The following is a 22,524-nucleotide window of genomic DNA, read 5'->3' on the forward strand; positions in this document are numbered from 1 at the left end:
TTTGAGGTCCGACGCGATTCTATCACGTTCTATCTCTCCTTTGTTCGATCGAAAAACGAGTCCGAAATTTTTTCAGAATTAAAAAAGACGTGGGGTCTCGGGATACATACGAAACCGGAAATCAAAAATGGAAGGCTCATTTCGGGTTCCTTGGAAATTTGCTCTTCAAACGATAAGATTATCTCAGATAAGGTCAATTTTCCGGTAGGTAGCGAGGCCGGTCTTTGCCGCAAAGGTGAAGGTGTATAACGGTATTAAAGCAAGGATGAAAGCCGACTAGAGTCTAATACGACAAATCGTTCAGGACCGCACGTTTAAATTATACATCAACGTTCTACGGTGTGCGCATCGTATATAGGTAGAGGTATAACCTATACACGTGTGAAGCTCGCGCGGTGCTTATGCATATGCAAATTACACCAACCTGTGCGTACCTAAAGCGAGTATCAAGGGCTGCTTTACGAGAGAACTATTATACGAGGGTAGTTCGAGGATCATATATTTATCCGAGGTGGTGATTTACGTGAATATATATATATATATATTCCTGAAAACTCCGAGCCTACTTGGATTTTATATCCATGTAAGTAATAGGTACGCGGATTTTTCCGCACCCTTTCGAAGATAAAATATCGTTCACCTTTAAACGTTTCATGTATTTTTCATTACCGTTTGCAATTTTTTTTTCTCAACTAGTTGGAACGTCCGCCGCATATTTTTTTTTTTTCTTATTTTTCTTATAAGGTCGGAATTCCCGCGAGCGTACTAATTCGTGACGAATATTTTCATCGGTTGATTGTAATTGTAACAGATATACGTGGATAATTATGAAATTCTTGGGGAGCTTTCGAGCTCGGAGATAGAGATAAATATGTTTTGATTGTTAAACAGCCACTCGTGGCGGTCGGTATTACGCCCCGCTGCAGATATTATGTAAACGGAGCGGTGCGCAAACGCGATTTTAATAATTCGACCCTTCCGCCCGCCACATTCTCAGGGGATAATAATATCCCTCCCAAGGCAAATTTCAGTTTAGCGCTTCTCGCAGCCAGGAAAGGGGGGGGCGAGAAGGAAAAAAATATATTCAATACGGTTCAACGAACGCCACTCTTTTATTCGAGGATCTTGAAAGCCGGCTCTGAACGCCACCGAGATTCTGTATCCCGAAAAATGAAAAAGTGGAATAAATTAGTAGAGGGGAAACATTATCTACGATTTCCAATTTCACGCGCGACACTCGTCGAATGAAAATCCGGCTTTTGGCAACACAAGAAAATGACGTCTTTCAAAAAACTTCGGTAGAATAAACGAAGCAGGTTGTGTGTCTAAAAAAGGTCTTGCTGTTCGTGTAACGTAATCAATCGATATTTGAAAATCGAACAACTGACAAATATGAAACAGCGATTACATAGGTGTATAGATACTTATAGTCGAGAAGTTGGCGCGAGCGTAGGACAGTGTAACGGGAACGTGGTTTTAATAATTCTCTCCCTCTCCAGTTTTCTGACCCTCCGAGGTCCGCGGGGAATTCGCCCTCTCCGTTCGAGAAGCACAAGTCTGGCGCAAGTGTGCCCCGGCAGAAGGGGGGGTGTGGAAAAAGGAAAACTGACGGGTGGAGGGAAAAAGGAAGAGGAGAGCAAACAGAGTTTGGGCAAACGGGCGATGCAGCTCGGTCCGAGCGCTTTGATGCCCCTCTAAGCAAACCGAAGACCATCTTCTCACCCTTCCACCGACCCACCTATCTATGTAATCATCCACTCACAATTAGTGCCTTTCGCAAACTGTGCGTCCGAAAATAGATTCGATGCAAGACGCTTCCCTCGTGTGGCAATCCCGTATACATATAGTTCGTTGCACCGACATGCATCTGTCAGCGGGGTTTACATTCGGCTAGGGATTTTCCACCGTTTTACGGAACCAGCGAATCATTAGAGATGGTTATCGATTGAGTCCCGTCGGTGAAACCTGATCTCTTATCCATTTTCTCATGGCTTTCAGCCCTCGCGGTTCGGTGACAAGCCGCGACATCGCTCCGTCTTTCCCACAGGCTGTTGTATAGTTCCCGGAACTTTATTTGTCACAGCATTGAGTATGAGAACGGGAAATCAACAATTTTGACAAATTAATTTAGAGGACTGAATAGTTTCTCGAAAGTCTTCGGAGTTCAGAGGTGACAAACTATTCGGCATCATATCGATAAGGTGTGTGCATATATATATTTTCGCCAGGTCAGAACCGCGTGAATCGCCGGCGAGCCAGAATTTTTCGTTATTAAATTTTTTCCGTTCCGGTTGCGTAATCAAGGCGAGTTCAAATTACGGAGATAGAGCGACCCTCGATCCCCGAGATACGCGTACGAGAGGATGGGATCTTAATATTCTCATTTCACGATGTGTTTAACAAATAACAATTAACTTTTGATTACGAATGCCCCGCGGCACGGAGGGGTAGCTTCTGATATACGTACGCGCGCACGACACGCGTATAGAATGTCAAATTTTGCGGACGGGGCGCCGGATACGCATTGGTTTTCGAAGTTGTTCGTTTATGCATGCGAATCAATTTGCAATCCGCACACTGTACACCCGTGGCGCGCCGTTTTCGTTGACGCCGTTTCAGGTTCAATTCTCAATTCTCAATTCTCAATTCTCAATTCGCAATTCGCAATTCACGCCTTGGCGATATAACGGCAATTACGTAACTCAATTCGAACGTTTCTCGTAGGATACGAAGCAGGCGACAAGAGGAAGGAAACGCGTGAGGGAACGGGGAGTCGGTACCTATAGGTATACCCATAAAACGGGGCCCCTCCAGATAGCGACTTTCAATCGAAACTTTCTCTCGGCTCTTATTTCCAGCCCCATCCCGTTCCCTGCACCCTTCCTAGATTGGACCTCCACCTACCTCCCTCCCTCCCCCCCTCATCTCCTTTCATCCCTCGTTCCCACGGGGGCGGCAATCTCAATGAAATTCTCAACTCCTCCGCTTATACAAGGCCGTGTTTCCTTTTTTGGTAGGACAGAAGGGGGCTTGATTACACGATGCAGTATTTACCGATCTCTCTATAAGACGGTGCTATTGCGAGTGCAAAAAATAAAAGTATATAACTCGTTTGAATATCACTTGAAATATTCACTCGGCGAGCGAAAGAGGAAAAATAATTGAAAAAAAAAAAAAAAACGAGAAAAAGGAAACAGGAAAGTTGGAATTGGAAAAACACGAAATTCAACAAATCGAAGTGATCATTGATCCGGGATACGAGGTACGGTACAAAGTCTACATTTCTACGCGTTCGCGGTGTTGACGGAGCGTGTGTTTGCATAATAAAGTCGATCTGCATCTGCACACGGTGTAGCCCACAAGTCGACGGTCTGCAGAACTGCATCCCGGGTAAAAACCATCCATCCATCCAGTTTTTTTTTTTTTTTTCTTATTAATTTTATTCTCCACCCTCCGTTCCCACCGATTCTTATTATTTTCTATTTATTTAACGAAAATGCGAGAACGTCCCCGTAGACGAATAAACCTCCGTTTGATCTTTTTGAACGATGCGGTGTACGAGCTAATATACGGAGGGCTGAACCGGAGGATATGCTGCAGCGGGAAATTGCGATGTCGATGCATGAATGTGTGCCGAAGTGTGCTATGCACGGGGTATACCTACAACACGGGGGGAAATAGTCTTCCGACTTTTCGAGCACAACGGGGGGAAACAGAAAAAAGAGAAAAGGGGTTGCCGTACACGTGTGAATCAAACGTGTAGAAATGAGTTCGGATTAGCGATATAACGTAGACGGTAGCCACAAGCAGCCGAACAATTTTCTAGTCGACCTGCATCGACGGAGAGTAGAGAGAAGAAGAAGACCGAGACTTTAAGGAAATGACGCGATTCAGTTTACGAGTCAACGGGCCGTTGAGTCAATTCGATTTCACCCTTCGAACGATGATCACGCGATGACGTAAACTTGTATATTTACGTCCCTTTGACAGAGGGTCGAAAGACATCAAACGAACTCTGACCTCGATGCGTCGCAAACGAAGGTACGTACGTACGCCCCGCGTGTATAAGTACGTTTTATCAACGCCGACTAAACTTCCTGTCGATTCTTCCGATCAAATATTTTTTCGTCCACATATAATAAGTTTCCCCGCTCTTCTCGCGGACCACCGTAAGAGTAGCGAATACCGTTTCGAGTTACATAACCGGGGAACGGATCCGTACCGCTGTAAGCCGTCGCGACGTCGTTCGAGCGTGAAAAATTGATTGGTGGACATCTGTCGGGATTTTTCATCCTCGCGGACGCAGCGAGGACCGAAACCGGTCTCGGGTACAGGTAAATGAATACCAACTTTTTTTCTTCCAGGGGGGGGGGGGGGGGTTCCGAGGGTGCGTCGTGCGGTGCGTACCAGACGCGAAGATGCGAAGTCGACACACTCGAGTTCACTCGATCTTGTCAGCGACGGAGCAGCGGTGACTTTGAAACGAGCCACATTTTTCTCGTAGGAAATTATTGACGTCCAAAGGGTTTCATTCGTGCCTCGCGTAGGGTATACCCCCCATGCGTACCAGATCTGAGTTGAGAAAAAATCAGGGGTTTTGGATTTCATTTTTTCGTCGAAATTTTAACCCAGTAACGAGGAACTCGATCGTAGAGATTCGAGAAAAATTGAAAACTTCCGATACCTGTTGATCCCGGACTTTGGCCGAACAATGTTAGTATTCGTGCAATTTGTACGACTACTTTGAGATACCGAGGTTCGATTGAATAGACTTTTTTTTTTTTTAATCGGATTCCATCCCCTCAGGATTTGCGAGAACTTTGAGTCGATCGCAGAGCGCGATAAGTACTCGGGGAAAACATCGCGATACGCGATACGCGTTTCGAAAGCACCCGAAGTTGTGCTTCGTCTTCGGAGAAAGTCAACCGCTTATCGGCGATTCGTGAAACACTCGTTAACCGTAGACGACTGACGTAAATCACATGGCAAATTCAACAAATTAACAGATACCGCGGTATCACGAAAATTAACCCCATGCAACGATTTTATAGTTCGCAGCGGAATAAATCAACGGCGTAACAGCCGCTATGTACCGGTTGTATACTTAAACGTATACCGTAAGAATCTCAGGAAAGTGAACAACATAGGGAACTCATGAGCGCGAGAGAGAGCTTATGGAAGTTCCGTGAGTGCGAGACAGACAGACTGCCTGCCCCTCCGTTGCCTTTGAGTCCCCACTCCGCCAAATTGTAAACAGACTATCGCTAGAGCTGTGATAGCCTGTTTAAAGAAAATCAATAAAAAAAAGTCTGTGATATCAAGAATAATAAGTATTAATAATTGTAATTAGAATCATTAAAGATTTAAATACATTTACATTAACAAAAAAAAAATTATATTTTCATGAGAAAACCTTCATTTTGAATTGGGAACTTTTTTGAAAATTTTTTAATATTCAAAGGAACAAAGTCAATCATATTGATGCTAATGGTTTTTGTTTTATCAATTGTGAGAGAAAAACACTCTCAACCCGAACGCGCTTACTTAGATGACAGCTCTAGCGATGGTCTGTTTACAATTTGGCGGAGTGGGGACTCGAAGGCAACGGAGGGGCAGGCAGTCTGTCTGTCTCGCACTCACGGAACTTCCATAAGCTCTCTCTCGCGCTCATGAGTTCCCTATGTTGTTCACTTTCCTGAGATTCTTACGGTATACCGTGTATACCTAGGTAAAAACCTGTATACTTATTTATGTTTACATAAATATTACCGAGGACGGTACGTTGTGTGTTTGTATGAAATATCAACACCGATTCGAGCTTTGATAAGACTGAAAGGTTCGGAGTGCCAGGTGGGTGACCCCACCCCCCACCATCTGCCCTTATGGAATAAGGGGGTTATTGTGATTTTACGAGCAAACGGTATACATCGAGTGCGTGCTGCGTGCTGCACAGAGCACAGTGCCTTAATGGTGCGTGTCGCGCGAGTCGTGTGCACCATATCATCCCATTTACCAACGGGATCTCCGATCGCGTACATGTATAATATATATATTTTTTTTCCTTCTTTCTTTCTTTCTTTTTTTTTCATCGTACACGAGCCGGTGCCCCCGCGGAGCAGCGCGTATGTTTGGCGTATTTTACAACAAGAATAATTAAATAAATACTCAAAAGAAAGCGAGCGGATGAGAAATTTTGGAAAATCCAATTAATCGGAGTGCCGAAATCCATAAGGTTGAGAAACTCGACGACGACGAGTGAATTTAGTCGAAAATCCGAACGAACGTGAAACTCGCTGGCTTAGGCAGAAACAATCGATGATATTTCTTCGACTAACGAAGGGGTGGTACGGAGCCGCGGCAGACAAATGTTATAAATCGGCTGTACGTCAGGCGTAGGCGTGTAGGTAAAAAGAGTCGTCCGCGTAGAAGTCGAATGGGACGACCGAGCGAGCTGGGGAGGGAATGAGGCAAAGTTTGAAGCTCCGTCGCGGCGCCCCCCTCAGGTTTCGTACGGGTGGGCGACTATTGTAGCCGAGTTGTGAGTCGAGTTAGTTATCGGCCCGAGCTAATCGCGTTTAATAACTCACAGAAAGCTGCAGTCCCGCCGTTATGCTACTTTCGACGCTGGTGCAGCGCGTGCACGACGTTCGAAAACGTTACAGGTGAGAGTCGGGACTTTAACGGGTAGTAAATGTGGGAGATATTGAATAGAAGCGATCGAGGCACGCGAGTGTTTCAGGGGTAAGGGTGTTAAAGTATAACGGTGGATCGTACAGCGTATGTGCATGCTTTAACGAAGGAAAGAACGAAATAACGAACCGACGGATGGATCGACGGATGTCTAGAGTCTAGACTGTTTGGACACGCACGTATGCGTGGCAGAATGCGAATCGGCATAAAAGTTGAGAGGAGTTCGCACCACGGATAACCCAGCCCAACGTTACCTCGTACGAGTCGGAAATAATTGCGATATCTCGTCTTACAAATTCTTCTGACGATAGGGATTCATCTGTGGGAGAACTGTCTGTATCGATTCGATACGTCGGATTTTTCAAAAACTGACGGAACTCGATAATTGACCGGCGCATCGCGCTCCTCGATTGGCGGAAGTCCAAATTTCTCAACTTCTACTCTACCGCGTTCTCTCGCGTGCCGAGGCAAAATTGTGTGCAAAACTTGGAGCTTAACATCAATTTTAATTAAGAGGAAAAACAAAAAAAAAAAAAAAAAAGTTTTGGACTTTTTCCATCCCACCGAACGAGAAAAAAATCGTCGAGAGCTGCGGCTCGGAGAATATTCAGTGGAAGTCTTGATGCCTCTAGCGAAACTTGTTGAAGCTTTAACAAAGAAAGAAAATATTACCGAGTTGAATAATTATCACATTACATCGTGAAAAGAACGATGGTTTCGTTGAAAAATTTACGAGTCTGTTCCAAATTCTTTTTCTCTCATGTATTTTTCTCATCAGGTAGAAATGAGGTTTTTGTCATTCAGCGTTGCGCGTCGATTTCTCGTTTCGATCGGAAAAATTTTAGGCGATGACATTTGGAAATTTTCAGTCATCCCCCCCCCCCCATGATATTTGATAAATTAGATCGCAATGATTCTCGTCACTCGAAAAATGTTTTTTTTTCTCTTTTTTTGGCCAGACGCATAAGGCCAAGGACTGCAGTGCTAATACATTCGTTTCTGTGTTTTAATAAACTCGAGGAATTTCATTAAAATCCAGCAATCGCGCTCTGTTATATAGAACGTGATAATTTATCAGTATTTATGTGACAAATGACTTCTTTCATTTCAATTTCCCCGGACTGTTATTAATTTTTCGTTCAATTTGACGTCACCTTGCCGATTCTAATAACGAATCGGATACGAAGTGAAATTTATTTCACATAAATAACATCAACTCACCCCAAAGGACATCACTTCACTGTATCATCATCTATATTTTCATTTATTCGCCGGTTATTTTTCTCTCATCTTCGACGAGCACGCATCGCGGCATTTTCGATGCTCTCTCCGGGCGAAATGCATTTGAACCGACATGACATGGGCATTGATTTCATTAAGTATTGATTTTCCTCGAGGGTGCGGAGTGCGGACGACGGACCGACTATGACCATAACTATGACAGTATGCTGCTGCTGCGGGGACCGCAACGACACTCGTCCGTACGGAAGACCGAAACACACGTACGTACATGCGCACGTACGTCGCTTACAACGTAAACGCCGATGTTCTCCACTCCCCGCGAACAGGGGCGGGCGGGCGGGGGGGTGGGACGGAATTAGGGCCTGTCATTAGTTCCGGGATAAAGATTTTTCGTTTCACTTTTAGAGCATAGCGAAAAAATTTGCCGCGATGGTTTTGACGTCTCGTAATATTCCGCCGATTGTCGCGAGTCGTCCGATATGGTCTCGAACGTCATTTTAGAGCCGTTTGATGTTCGGCGAAAGAAGCGTCGGTGCGTTTCGGAAGACGCGAGACAAGAGAAGCACAGAGGAATGGGATGTGACGAGATGGAGGCGGGGAGGGAAAAGATGGGAGAAGACGGTAGGATGCAGAAAAATGAAAGAAAGTGACGGAACGAAAGAAATAACGAAATACGAAGTATATAAGCAACGACGAAGCCCTGTCAAAGCCGCGTGTGTGTATAAATAGTCGAATATTCTCTTCGCGGACTCCAGTGAGTCATCATCGGTAGGGTGTGCAGCGTTTTCACTCAAAAGATTCCGATGGTGCAGCAGCAGCAAATAAGAGGCAGCCTCGAACTTTAATACTTGTGGCTCAATTCTGGTTGTCGTTTCCTTCGCCTCGCGCTCATTCATGAAATAATATAAAATACGCGTCTACGTGCGCTGTTTTCCAAGTTTTTCGTAACAACTCGTACGATTTTTTGGCAAATGTTCACCAGATGTTTCCCAATTTCGAGAAGAATCAGAGCTGCGACGCGGATAGCGAAAATCTTATCGAAAGTTGAACGCCGTTAAAACGACGATGTGATATATAGATTCAGACCTGCTGGCGACAGTTTTTCTCTTTCTCCAGGGACTATTATTTGACATCAGAGGGGTTGGAATCGCACAGTAGCTAAGCAAAGCAAAGCAAAACGGGCGACAAACACGCGACGAGAAAGGTACATAATATTATAATCCGCGTATATTTCTAGAGGATGAAGAAACCGGCTTTGATGTCCGGTCTGGTACCTGGGACGTGTAGTAAACATGTACACCATATACACATGGGTACACGGGTACCTATGTATGTACTATAAACGCATATAGCTATCCACCGCGACGCGAAGCCGCACAGTGCGCCCCCTTATATTGCGATTTTTTGTTCCCATAATCCAAGAGCTACGAATCCAGTTGAAATTTATTCCCGCGTGAGCTTTTGTGCCAGGTTTAAATGGGCGCCTATATCCATTATACGGAGTTACGGCTACCGACGTGTTGGTACGTCTCTAGAATTGTGTTGAACAGCTACAGGTAAGGATCACTCCGTTTATACACGTGTGCGTGGGCGTCGCGATACGACCCTCCAGAAACCCGGTCGCCCTTTATTCCGGCTTCAGGTTCCTCATCGGTATAACGTGATAAAAGCCGGAGGATTGTCCGCGAATTGCGGAGCAAATAAACCACCCCTAGACCGGGACGACTTGGCTCGGGTCGCGCCGACTAGATCCACCGAATAAAATGGGAGCGTGAAAAAAATGGAGCAGCACGGCGTGCGGAAGAAAATGAACGCGATTTCCCGAACGATATCCGCCGCGTGCGGTCAAATCGGTTCGGAGCGATTAATTTCCGTGTAGATGGCGCGAGTGCAGGTGCGAGAGGGTCGAAGAACGTCTAACGCCGTTTTCTATCCGTGCACACAATTCCGAGCCCGGAAATCAATCTTCGCGACGACCCGAGAATGAAAAGACGGCGAGCCGCACGCTTCGCGGGAACTCGACGTCCCAGCCGCGTCGTGTCGTTGCGAGACAACGATTTCCGAAACGAGACTGGAAATTAAAAAATTTCTTCAGAAATTATGCCACCCTGTAATGTAAATGTATACGCGAGGGGTGTGTATACGTTATACGGAGGGGTGGGCAGAGGTTCGAATCGCAGAGATGAACTTTGCTCAAAGTTTGTCGTCAGTTTCCACCCACCTCGTTTGTTTGAGGAGGTTGTGGTGTTTGGTCTCTCGCTTGAGCGAGGAATTGGTCCGTGGCTTATTATACCTTGCCTGTATCGACGTACCTAACCAACTACTATACGCGTTCCGGTCCGACGGAACACAGCTCTCGGAAGTCCGTGGAAGATCATTTGCATTTCGATTATTCTTATTCGATGCACACCCCGAGGGCTCCGTTCGAATCAATAACTCAATTCCATCCAAACGAACTCCGACAAAGAACGGAAGCGAGCTACCTCATTTGTCCCCGTTCTCGTCGGGGGAGAACGAACGAAATACCATTGGAAATGAACGAACGAAGTCATTCGGGAAACTCAAAATATGAAATTTCGCAACGTCTCGTCGAAGTTCCAAACGAACGAACGAAGCACCACGGCGACGGAAATTTTCTTCCGATATCAAAGTGAATGAATTACCATTCCCCGCTCCTAATCCGCTCCTAAAACACCCATTAAGCCCGACACTGCATCGCGTGGATTAAAATATCCCTTTCGGTGAGGGATTCGGGAATTAGGGGACCCCCCCGCGAGCGCGGTCGGGCCATTTCTCGACTCCGTCTGGTTCGGAATGAAGTCTTAAAACCTGTGCTTGCGTTTCCCTTCCGCTGCACCGGGGAGCCCGTACCGTCGCTTCGATCCTCCCGTACGGCGCGACGTTATCGGGGGTTGTGCGGTGCAGGACACGCGACACGTGCCGCGATCAACCCCACGGGGTAAACGACGCCGATGGTTCTACTACGACGGCCGAACGGCGACGCGCCGCACACGTCGAAAACTAACGTGTACACGTATATACGTGTATACCGTATACACGCGTCGCCGTGCATGCGTCGAATGCATTTCCCCGCGTGGTAACGACCGCGATCGCGGCTGCAACGCCGGCAAGACGACGCACCATAAATTTACGAGATATACCGAGTTATACGTACACCGAAGCTGATACAAGCCACGCGAACTTCCCCATTGGGTAAATAAAAGTGGGTGTGTATGCGTTGAACGTATATATACAAAATATACGTACACTCGTCCCTGTACGTATATATATTCGTTTCCACGGTTATCTAGACGCGTACTCGATAGACCCTCTCGTATTTCCTTGTATTTTTTTTACCTCCGCCGATTGGGGTGGCGCGGGGGCGAGGGACGCGTTATAAGCCGGAAGTTTTACGACGCTTCAACGCTACATCGATGAAATCAATTTTCAAATAGCGTATAACACACGACAGGAAAAGATTTTTCAACGTTAATAGTTCGGACGATGTTTCCTTCCACGCCACGATACATAAATATACCGACTACTCGAATATGAAATCAAAATTTCTCTATAACTTTGATATTCCAATAGATTTATTGTGAATTATTGGTGGGTGTTTATTGGCCTATACCGATCGATTTCGACTTCGATCGTGTTAGTTTTGAGGAACAACACTCTCGATTTTCGGCAGCCTTGCCAAGACGTATGGACCGCGTGTGTGCATGGGAATTGTCAACAAGATTCTATCCGCCAGGTGCGTCTCTCCGCGTGGCACAACCACACGTGAATCGCATCGCGCTGAGAAGAGACGCGCGTATGTGTCGCACACCGTGTTCGTGGATATAGAAAACGGAGTTGAAAAGTAAAAGAGCAAAGGGAACACGGCTAAGCGCACGCGAGTCAAAACCGAAGCTGGCTCGGTTTCAAAATCTATTTCGGTTTTTAGCGTGAAACGCACCTTGCACGCGTGCTCTTAATTTTGCGTAAAGATATCCATATATATATATATATTTATACACGAATGTATACGTATATGCGAGTGTACGTGTAAACTATACGGATCTCTAGGTACTTCGTATATACTTTATACACCCCTGGGTTATACTAACACTTTCACTTTATATACATATAGATTTATCATCATTATAGTGACGCGCGGCTTACTCTGGTTCGGTTTAGTTTGGTTGCAATAAGAGCTATTTCTACGGGCTGCACTGTGCCGGCATTTCGATCCTAGATTCTTCCACATGATTCTTCAAATTGAATCCAAATTCAAAATTTTATGGTAACTTCTATCGAGTTGATCATTTTCTTTGGGCTCGCAGATTACAACATGATCATCGTCGCATGTGACCAGTGGGGCTGAATACCAAGTTCCGAAGGAGGTGGAATACGAAAAAATCAAGGGAGGAGGACCCTACGCTACGAAATGGGTCGTGATTATTTTCAGCTTGATCCGTTTGATATATTTTACTGCACATCGTTACGACCATAGGTGAGATCTGAATATCGTACAGCGTATAAAGTAGACGACGAATTTTTTGATCGAGTAACTCCGGATTAATTTAATGTCGTTTGTCACCGATTGTCGAGATGACAATGTAAGGATTATACCGCTGCGAATGCATGTGACAGGTAGATCGATATGTTAATTATTAATAACGATAATTGAATTCGTAATTATACGTACGTGTGTACGAGTAGTACAGAGAGGACGAGCATTACGCAAACGCAGCTGTTTAATATCGCCACTTGATCGGTAATAATCAGTTGATTGGAGTATAATAGAACTGATCGGACCCTTGCAACAATCCAAATCGGCGTCAGGCACAGAACCTGCCTGCGTATACATATAGAGTCAAGTCGATGTACCCGCCATTTTCTAGTATCATCTTATCATCGCCATTTTTTTCCTAACTTTCATCCTCTCGTGTCCAATTAATTGAACAATTCGTAAGCAAGTAAAAAAATAGTTTCCTTATAGGCTGATTAGGTGGCTCCTTTTAAATTGGTCCAAAGAATTCTTAAAAAACTAAAATACTGTACAAGAAGAAATAATAGAGTAAATTTTTGACCCGCCAACTTTTGGTCCCAGAGCCTTGATATGCCTAGTAAATGTCGGCTATATACGAAGCTGTACTCGTATGGGTATACAAACGTTGGGAGAACGCGAAGGAAGCCGGGGGTGCTTTATGATCTCATTTTTTAGAGACTTATCTCGGCTCTTCCAGAACAAGCGATTTGCAAGAATACCGCGTGTCGTTCCAGAGCCAAGAAGGGCCTTATATCTGCGGATCCGCGGGTACAGGAGTCGCATCCATACAGCACAACACACACACAAACACAAATATATCGTGCACATCTATGAAACCCACACAGATGTAGGTAAGCGAGCGTTGCGAAAGCTCCGAGTTAGCGAGCAACGACCGACGCGTAATCGCGCGGCGTGGCAGCAACCGATTCCTGCAGCGGCAAAGGCATAGGAGATGAGATCGAGAGATGCTGCCATTGCACACGTTGCTCTCGACTCTTCGCTTTATAAATTCTTCTGCTCGTGTGTGTTCGAGTCAGTTTTACGCGGGCATTGGGGACTTACGTTCTCTGCATAGAGAATTCGAAAAGTCTAATGAAAAAAAAAAGAAGAAAATATGAATAAAAATCCCGTTAACAAGCGTCGCTCACATCGGACAGCGAACGAATTGAACGAGAGGTTGATATAGTTGTGAGCAATCTATAGCTATTGTGCGATCGAATGTACAGATGTGAGAGCTGTGGGTTGAATTCGCGCGAAATAATTCTTATTTGAATTAAAACTGTTTCGTTTTGTTATTTTTTTTTCATTCCGCTAGTCGATGCTGTAGGGGTGAAAATTGTTAATTGCACCGATGCAGTGCAGTTTCATCTATATACGGGAGCTTTATATACATAACGCGAGAGGCAATCAGGACGTGCCTATTTACTCTCGTTTCACAACGTAGCGTCGGCGGTATGAACGTGCCTTTAAAGTTACAACACTTACGAGCGTACGATGTACATGTGAAGGTATATAGACCTATGTACGTAATACGTATGTACCAGCGTAACATGGGCGCCGTTTGCGAACAAGTTTCCATCTACGGTATAAACGTACAGGCGTGATAGAAAGTTATGAAATGTATTGGTGTGTAAATGTTATATCTTGCGATGTATATTAATATATACGTATACATGAATATGTACACAGATGTGTGTTATACAGGCATTCCGATATACGGAGTATCCCACCAATACATCAATGTCGACTTTATAATCTGTTTCGTCCAACTTTATAATACGTTGTATGATGCAGGAGCAGCAGCAGCAGCGACAGCGGAGCGGCATCGGGATCGGCAGCAGAAGCAAGAGCGACAACAAGATCAGCATATTGTTATTCTAAAGAGTTTTTTGACTCGTGCCTGTACGTTATATCCTGTGAAATTCAATTTTCAATAATTTCATTTCAGTACCTATGTGGAACTATGCTATATTGGTTCTGTAAGTTGCGTCGGACGACGTCTTTTTTCTTTGAAACTCGTTAATTAAAAAAGGTAGATGGTTCGCTCGTATCATTTTGCAAAAACAATTTTCAACTTGCCCTTTTTCCCTCCTATTCCGCTACGTCCGCAGTAAATACATAAAAGATTATATTCTATACGTGAAATTGAATTTTTCGTAACACGAAGTATTTTTAATCTCGTTCTTCTTTTTCGATCTTCTCCCGGGCATACACGCGAAATTCATATTTGCAATGTTCCAATTGTTAGAAAATAGGGTTACCCCCACGCTGCTTTCCTATGCCCTTAACCGATAATTGCCGAGAGCGTACCAAACATGGACCTCGATAGAAAAAAAACAAAAAAAATAAATAAAATCAAGATGAAAGGCAGCTGCAGAGAAGAAAAAATATAAAGAATTTGAACGTCAATTTGGAGTGAAGGATTGTACCGGGAGGTCGCGGGCTTTGGGTCAAGTGCCACCCGAGACTCGACTCTTGACCGCGTCTTAAACTGTCAAATCTCAACCTCCTTGCAATATTACACGACCTGTGTCAAGATTCACAGTAATATCTCCCCCCTCGGTGAACGAATATTTCGAAATTCTAAGAATCAAGATGAGAGATGAAGACACGAGCCTCGATTGGACTGTCCGAGAAAACCCGTTAGCCTTCTTTTTTCCTCAACCAGATCTTGATGTAACTGAATTTTCTCATGAACTTGTCAAAATTAAAGGCTCCATGCTCGATAATAGAGAGGATCGTTTAATTTCAACATTTTATAGGGGTTTATAAAAAAGAAGTTCGCATTCGAGAAAATATTTTTTACGCAGGAGTCGAATGGAAAATGTAAAAAGTAGGATTGAAAAAAAAAACCCGGCCCGAGCTCGAAAAAAGAGAACAAACTTCTGAACCTATGAAAAAAAAAAAAAAAATTGCGGACCGGATCTTAAGTTACTCTCTCACGAGATAAAAAAAAGTAAGCAGAAATGAATCGAAAAAAACACCACGTTATGGAAGAGAATTATTTTTCCCGAGTGGTTTTTCTAGTCCAGGCTCGGGGTTAATATAATTTTAATATGCTGCACCGCGTGAAGTGGGTAGGATATATCATGTACGAAGCTGCGTGCGGCGTAAGTAACGAGAGCAGGATGTCCGTGGCGGGGTGTGAGAAGGTGAGAATTGGCTTTGTGCTCCTTTACGGGTTTATGTACAGGTATATATATGTATAATAAAACTCCAGCCACTGCACACTTCACTTTGGTATACGGTATAAACCCTCGCTCAGGTATATACCTACCGCGAAAACTGATACTTCCGTTATGCTAATGTTTCCCGCTATTTGTCCGATGCAGCCCCCCCCCGTTAAATTGTATATACACACCGAGCCGGCAGTTTTGCCCCCTACGACTGCACTATATACACGTGACACATACGTAGGACATACATACCGTGCACAAAATATGTAGAACGCGCCACCCCCGCGTTCCAAATATCATGAATATGTACGTACGAAGGACGATTTTCAACTCCACATGTAAAACCGGGGCACAAACGTATACGTACCCCAAGCGTCATTTAAAACGCACACGTTCGCGTACTACTGGTTTAATACGTTTATATAGAATTGAATTAAAATTCGAAGAAAATAAGCCGCCCTGTAGGGGTGAAAAGTCAAATGATTATTCGCCCGGGTGTCGCGAATTATGCGGAATCATGTAGTCGTATGAATGACTCGTTTTAATTACTCGCATACGGGACGGCTGAAACTTTTCATTAATATTACACACTCGATTGACTCCGCACCATCGAGCGTTATTGGTTCATTAGATTTTTTTTTCTTTTTTTTTTTTTTTTTTGTTCGCGCCCCTGCAGCGTAGCTGTAACTTCAGGAGACACACGATACTCGATAAAAGACGACTATCTCCGCATTATACCTGAGCCTCGTAAAAGACACGGAAGATTGCGTCGGAAATTGAGCGCACCCTATCAGATTCACGTGTGTTACATAAACGATAAACACACCGTATGGTACATACATACAATCATTCTTTCCTCGGATGCGTTTTGTTTGAAAAGTTTCCAAAGATCTGCGAAGGTAAAGCACATGTAAAAAAAAGCAAAAACCACGATGATTACGACGATGATAATAATAACAATGGCATGAAAGAACGAGGGCCGAGAGAAAAGAATCTTCCGAATATGTATAAAATAAGTCAGGGGGCATCGGCTATCGATGCGGAAGAAGAGGGTTGTTGGAACGGGCTGGAGGAAAGGGAGGAGCTGTGATCGGAATCGCCTGTAGACTGCCGAACGTCGGGCGATGAAACTTTGGAATTTCGTATGTGTAACGTTACGTGTATCGAGCTGTGTAATATATTATAATATGGTCATATTATGTGTACCAGGTGGTTCCAGATGCTACTTTTAGAGGTACGTACGTACACACCTATACGTGTGTATGTACCTATTATTGTTATTATTTGTACGAAGCATACGACGATTCGACGTATACATATATCAGGAGTTGCAGGGTGCAGGCTGAGGATTTACTCGGACAGCTGTTCGTCGATTGTATTCGATCTCGCAGCCGGGAGACGACGGAAGGAAGGAACGAATGCGACCTCAGTTTTACGCATAATCTTCTGCCTACACATTTGGTTTTAGGTCGGAAACGATGCGCGGGGGCGGTTAGCTACAGAGCTACGAAATATGGGCGTCGATTGATTTATCTGCCGAACGGTCTTAATGGATATTAACGGTAAATATTTATTTTACGTGCTAATAAAACACGCGGCGTATAATAGTCTACAAACATTCACGGTGGTAATATTTTTCCAGTCTGCCGGTCGGCAAAGTGTCCACCTTTTGACCGAGGAAAAAATTTCCGTTGAATTATTCAACGTGTGGGGAATTACGAGTCAACTAGACTCAGCCCCTTGCGATTCTTTTTTTCCTTCCATTTCATACGAATTTTATCGGGTGATCGTTTAGCACGCGACTAACAGTTCCGCTAATGTTACGTTATTTTTTCCAACCGAATCGATTCTCGTTCCTTGGAACCGACGAGGAAATTTCACAGATTCATCAAGCCGTGGTATTGAAATGGCTTTTTTTATCATTGAAAAATTAAGTTACCGTAATGGAAAAAAATTGTACCTTTTGGGCTTTGCAAGCGGCTGCCAGGGGCAATACGTCGTGGGGATGAGCGGCGTGTCTCTCCCGAAGGCACAAGGAGCAGGCGGCGCTTTTGCACATGGCACAATAGAGGCATACCATTTCACCGGGGTGTTCGGCGCACCCGGTAGACCCCGGGTCACCGGATCCCCGTGTCCGCGTCGACGAATGCCAGCTGCCCCGCGGAGGTCCGAGGTTGTGCGCCGCCAGGGGACCCCGGTTGGGGTGACAGGACTCTCTGCAGGAATCGCAGTAGAGGACCTGCGACGAAAGAATTAGAATAAGATTGTCGTCAATGTTGTTCTCCGAAAGTTTGACGATTGTTCGTTCGGATGTGCGTCTCGATCCCGTTGATTAAATCCAGCGGTAAACGCAGGATATATAGGATTTCAATTAGCCGTTACTTGTTTCAAGGTAAATTAACCAACTGGTAATTAGACGCCCCGATGAATTGATTAGCTCTATTTATAGTCGAATGAATCTCGCGGTTGGATAGAATAGGTTATAACTACCGATGCAGCGGATGCAGCTGCAGCAGAAGCCTCGAGGGGTTCAACGCGCGGTAGAAAAAACCAATCGATTTAATTGATAACTTGGAAAGTTTATAAGCCGAATGGAAAAATTAATTCTATACTTTTTTTTTTGCCGCGCCGAGCTTTACAGAGTTTATTATTATTCTCTCAGGTGATACCGCGACGAGCTGCGCTACCCCCTGATATAAAACTTCTATTATTATAATTCGTTGGAAAAATTTTATATTTAACTTTGCCAACGCATTCATCTTTTCATCGCTTTCGACAATATATTGTGAAAAATTTACTAATTATACGGAACGATTGACGTCACGTATGCGGATAATCGTGAATTTTTCTTGATACTTCGTTTTTCATAATAATAGGAACAAGAAATGAGAATAGATATATTATTGAAAAATTCTAAAAAATATTTTTCCCTCTTTCTTTCCTTTCAAATGACTTTATTTCAATGATTATACACGCGATTCAATGCCTCGAAGTTAATTACTCGGTACAATGCAAATTCGCGAGAAAAACAAACAGCCGTATGCGTGGAGTTGATACTGAAAAGACAAGAATTCCTCCTAAAAAAAATATTTATACGGCAAATCAACCATGAAAATAAGGAGCCGAAAGATCTCTTGTGATTAGTTGGTATACGATACGATTGAAATGACTCGTATACTTCGAAAAAATCATTTTGAAAAGCCAAAGTTCGATCTCGCTCGGTTTTTTTTATTTTCTATTCAATCTCTTTTTTTCTGGCAGCCTCGGATAGGTAGTTATTGTGGTATAGCTTTTATTTTGGGCTTCGGTCTACAATTAAACTCTCCGCTGTGCCGGGTAACAACAGTCCCCGAACTGCGGAACTGGGTTAAGGTGGGGAAGCCGAGATACGTGAGATATCTCAAGAGCGAGATAACTACGAAGCGTTTCCTTTTTTTTCTCTAGCGATTCGCCCTCAAACTTTTGCAAATAAAGTTCACCAGGCAATGCGCGTGATTGGACGTTGCTCCGGAATATCAAATTCTCAGTTCAAATCCATACCGCTCTCGACCGACCCGGAGTCCCATGGCCAATAAGATTAGGGGATGAAGGAAGTCTCGGGGAATCGGAGGCCGTCGATGAAATTAAAAATAATTTCTCACCTCGCACTGTTCGCAGGCTACGGTAGCCTCCTGCGGATCCCCTTCGCACATCTGGCACTGCAATTTAATATTCCTAGCCTCTTGGTACTTGTCAACGATGTGCTGCATGGCCCTGTATTTTGGCAAATTGTGGGCGCCCCCCTCGTCGAAGTAAACCATTTTTTGGCAAACGGGACAGGCCAGGCAGAGAGTTCCTCCGGAAGGCGGGAATCCCCCGTTACCCGGTGTCCCGACGTAACTTCCGGGTCTCGAGGACGTCGACGTGCTGCTGCAGACCACCCCCGAATCCGTCTCCGATAGTATCGACAGCTTGTCCGCCTCTTGATCCGGAGCGTTCACCGGATCCGAAGGGCAACATTCCGGCTGAGAATCCGGGGGCGCCTGGAGATTGACGGCACAACATAAGCACAAGGCGTGCCAACACGGAAGCAGAACTGGCTCGTTGAAGAGCTCCTTGCACAAGGGGCACCGAAGCTCGTCCTCCATGGCAAATTTAAATGCCGATGGGGTGTACGGTCGTTGAAATTTTGTCTCACAAAGCGTTCTTGGATCTCTTTGAAATTTCGTTTACTCTTATTTGCGGATCGCAGATTTCTGATCCCTGCGGCGGGGCTATCAGCAATTCTTTTCGGCCGCGCTTAATCCGATCATGGTGATCTCCCTTCGGGTTTCGCGGGATACGGTCAGATAATAAATATAACGGATTTTTTATCACTGCACCGTTCGATTTACGGAGGAGTTCGATACTTGTCAATTCCTGTCTATACGATAACAACGTTCTACTTTGCCAAAACATTCCGGCTTACAGCTAGCCAAAGGGCGATTTTGAAGTTCGGGCCATTTAGGATCACACGCATGAAAAATCTCCAGGATATTCCGAGTGTTGAAATTGTAGTAACTACATGAAATCGAGTGAACGGTGACGAGAATCGCCGGTCGGTGTGAAAAAATTGCACTCGATGTTCTTGACTCCGATACCCAGGTGAACGGAGATAACAACGCGCTGCGGCACCGATGTTCGAATATACGGAGAGACAACGAGCGTCAAGCAAGCCTGAACGGCAGGCCGCCACTGGGTTGACTGACTCCCTGTGCTTTGGTGTTCTTCTATTGCGCACGCGGTCCACGCACGGGATTCCTCTTCAGGGCCGTAGAGAAAGGGACTATTTCATCTCAAATACTGTAATGATACTCGTTTATTTCGTCGCGGAGCCAGGTGACAAATTCCGAAGGTAAGAATTCTGGTAATTTATTTACATCGTTCCACTCGCGAAGGCCGCTGCTCGAGATCCGACTTTATCTCGGCACCTAACTTGGGTGGTAATTTTTTTTTTGGGGTTTGTACTCGGCGAGATAAAATACTAATTGTCTTTCTGCTCTCCTTTTTATTTCTTAATTGGGGGTCTCGCGAATCGCCGAAGAATATCTCGTGCGGGCGCGTTTGGGAGTAAAACCACGAGATTTGCTTACCGCAGGACCTTATTTATCTACTTCGTGAATCTCGCAAGACTTTATTACACATTCCTCGTGTATAAGATCGATATTTTCCTCGCTGTCAAGGTTTAAAAGTCCTTGAGGTTGCGGCGGGTGAATGTTAACTGAAACCGATCTTTCTTTTTTGGTATCAAACGGACTACGAGTTACCGGTTCACCGCAGCTGAATGATACGATAATGATACACGCTAAAGGATTTGGAAAATCCTTGTCTCCCTTGCATCTTTTCCCAGCTCATTTCGAAAGAGCGTTGATCGATGAAAATATACATGTTAAGAATGAAGGAAAAAGTGCGTCCACCATTACACGCGAGCTCTCGTGAAAATCTTCATCGACTGGTGTCTCATAAAAAATCTCTCCAGCGTATATTCATTCTCCTCTTTTGTTTCCTCGGACATAATAACCGATGCACAACATGGACCATGCGATCCATTGTCCGTTGTACTACGGCCGTCGTCTTTGTCGTCGATTTTTTTTTTTTTTTTTCTTCCACTCATTCGCTTGGTTCGAAAGTCGAACGAGCGAGGAATACGTGTACACGCGTCGCCGTATAAGTATTCGTAAGTACAGACAGTCCAAGGGCACGCGAAGAGACGACGAAGGGGCCAGGGATACGTGAACCATTCCCAACAGTTTCCCATACGAGCTCGGGGAGATCGACTGTACCTCTACCTCTCCCTGCAACTCTCTCGGCTCCAGAGAATCCCGATCGAAGCTCATTGTTCGAGTTCTCGGGGCCCCTCAGGCTTCGTAAATCATCGGCCATGTAACGTAACGTAACGCGATGTGATGTGATCTGACCCGCTATACGGTTGGGGCGTTTCATTGCGTTGCGTTGCACTTCGATCTCGATCCCTTCTCCTTAATTATGTAATCGCTCTCGGCGAAAATTGAGAGTTGCAAGTCGTAAACGCTAAACTTTGGGATTTTGGAGTTTGAAAAGACCGAACCCCCATCTGCCGATTCGCAGTGGGTTGGATGCAACGGCATTATCGATTCGAAGCGGTGTAGTATTTGTGGGTGTTCCTTCTACTTTGATTGCCCTGAGGAGCTGCACAACATCGGTGGTTATGACTTTACTTTGGGCATCGACGTACCCGCTCTGTACCACGCCGATGCCGATGCCTCGCGCATAAAGCTCCCCCACCCGCGCTGTGCAAGGTTTTCGGTCCAAAGTCGACAAAAAGTTTTGACGATGGCAAAATGCAGTTGAGGTTTTATCGAAAGACCTCAGCACAGTTGATCGAGTTTCCTACGATTTATCGAATCGAATCTGGATCGATGATTCGGAGCGAAGAGATTAAAATTTGGATTCGCCTCCCGTCGAGCCCCTCTGACTACTAAAATAATAATAGAATATTTAGATTTAAATATAGAACGCGGATCTCCGAGCTTGGGATAGCGAAGTTAACTTTCATTGTAATTCGAGACATCGGCAAAGGTTTTTCCGTGAAAGAATAATTATTGTCCGTCGTTGGTGGATAGCGGTGGAATTCTAAGCGTTTCGAACGTACCAGGTTTTGAAGTTGAAAGATGGAAGATCATCAGCATTTGAATCGGAATATTCAACGTACGTCTCGTTCTACAGGTTTAAAAAATGTTCGAACCAGGCCGTTCGATGGATCTCCGAATTACGTAACTGTACATTTCATTTCGAGTCCCTTTCAATCTACATACCAACTTAGAGTCGCTAATTATTCTATTGTGTAATTCTTTCGATAGCTATCGTAGAGTTTCGCAAAGTCGC

General features: G+C 44.7%; 1 protein-coding gene across 2 annotated transcripts in view; it reads right to left on the reverse strand.

Moving 5' to 3' along the window:
• Positions 1-22,293, reverse strand: part of LOC105691449 (E3 ubiquitin-protein ligase TRIM9) — a 35,101-nt gene extending 12,808 nt beyond the window's left edge. Inside the window, exons 1-2 of one of the 2 annotated variants that reach the window (XM_012409919.3) lie at positions 19,284-22,293; positions 17,603-17,881 (exon numbers count right to left, since the gene is read on the reverse strand). In XM_012409919.3, the coding sequence (XP_012265342.2) occupies positions 17,603-17,881; positions 19,284-19,769 (765 nt within the window). In that variant the 5' untranslated portion in view covers positions 19,770-22,293. The remainder of the gene's footprint in view (positions 1-17,602; positions 17,882-19,283) is intronic. The other variant, XM_020855546.2, reaches the window with a different exon arrangement.
• Positions 22,294-22,524: the final 231 nt, after the last annotated feature.

Source organism: Athalia rosae, chromosome 2, assembly GCF_917208135.1.
Source record: "Athalia rosae chromosome 2, iyAthRosa1.1, whole genome shotgun sequence".
In the NCBI taxonomy this organism is placed as follows: domain Eukaryota; kingdom Metazoa; phylum Arthropoda; class Insecta; order Hymenoptera; family Athaliidae; genus Athalia; species Athalia rosae.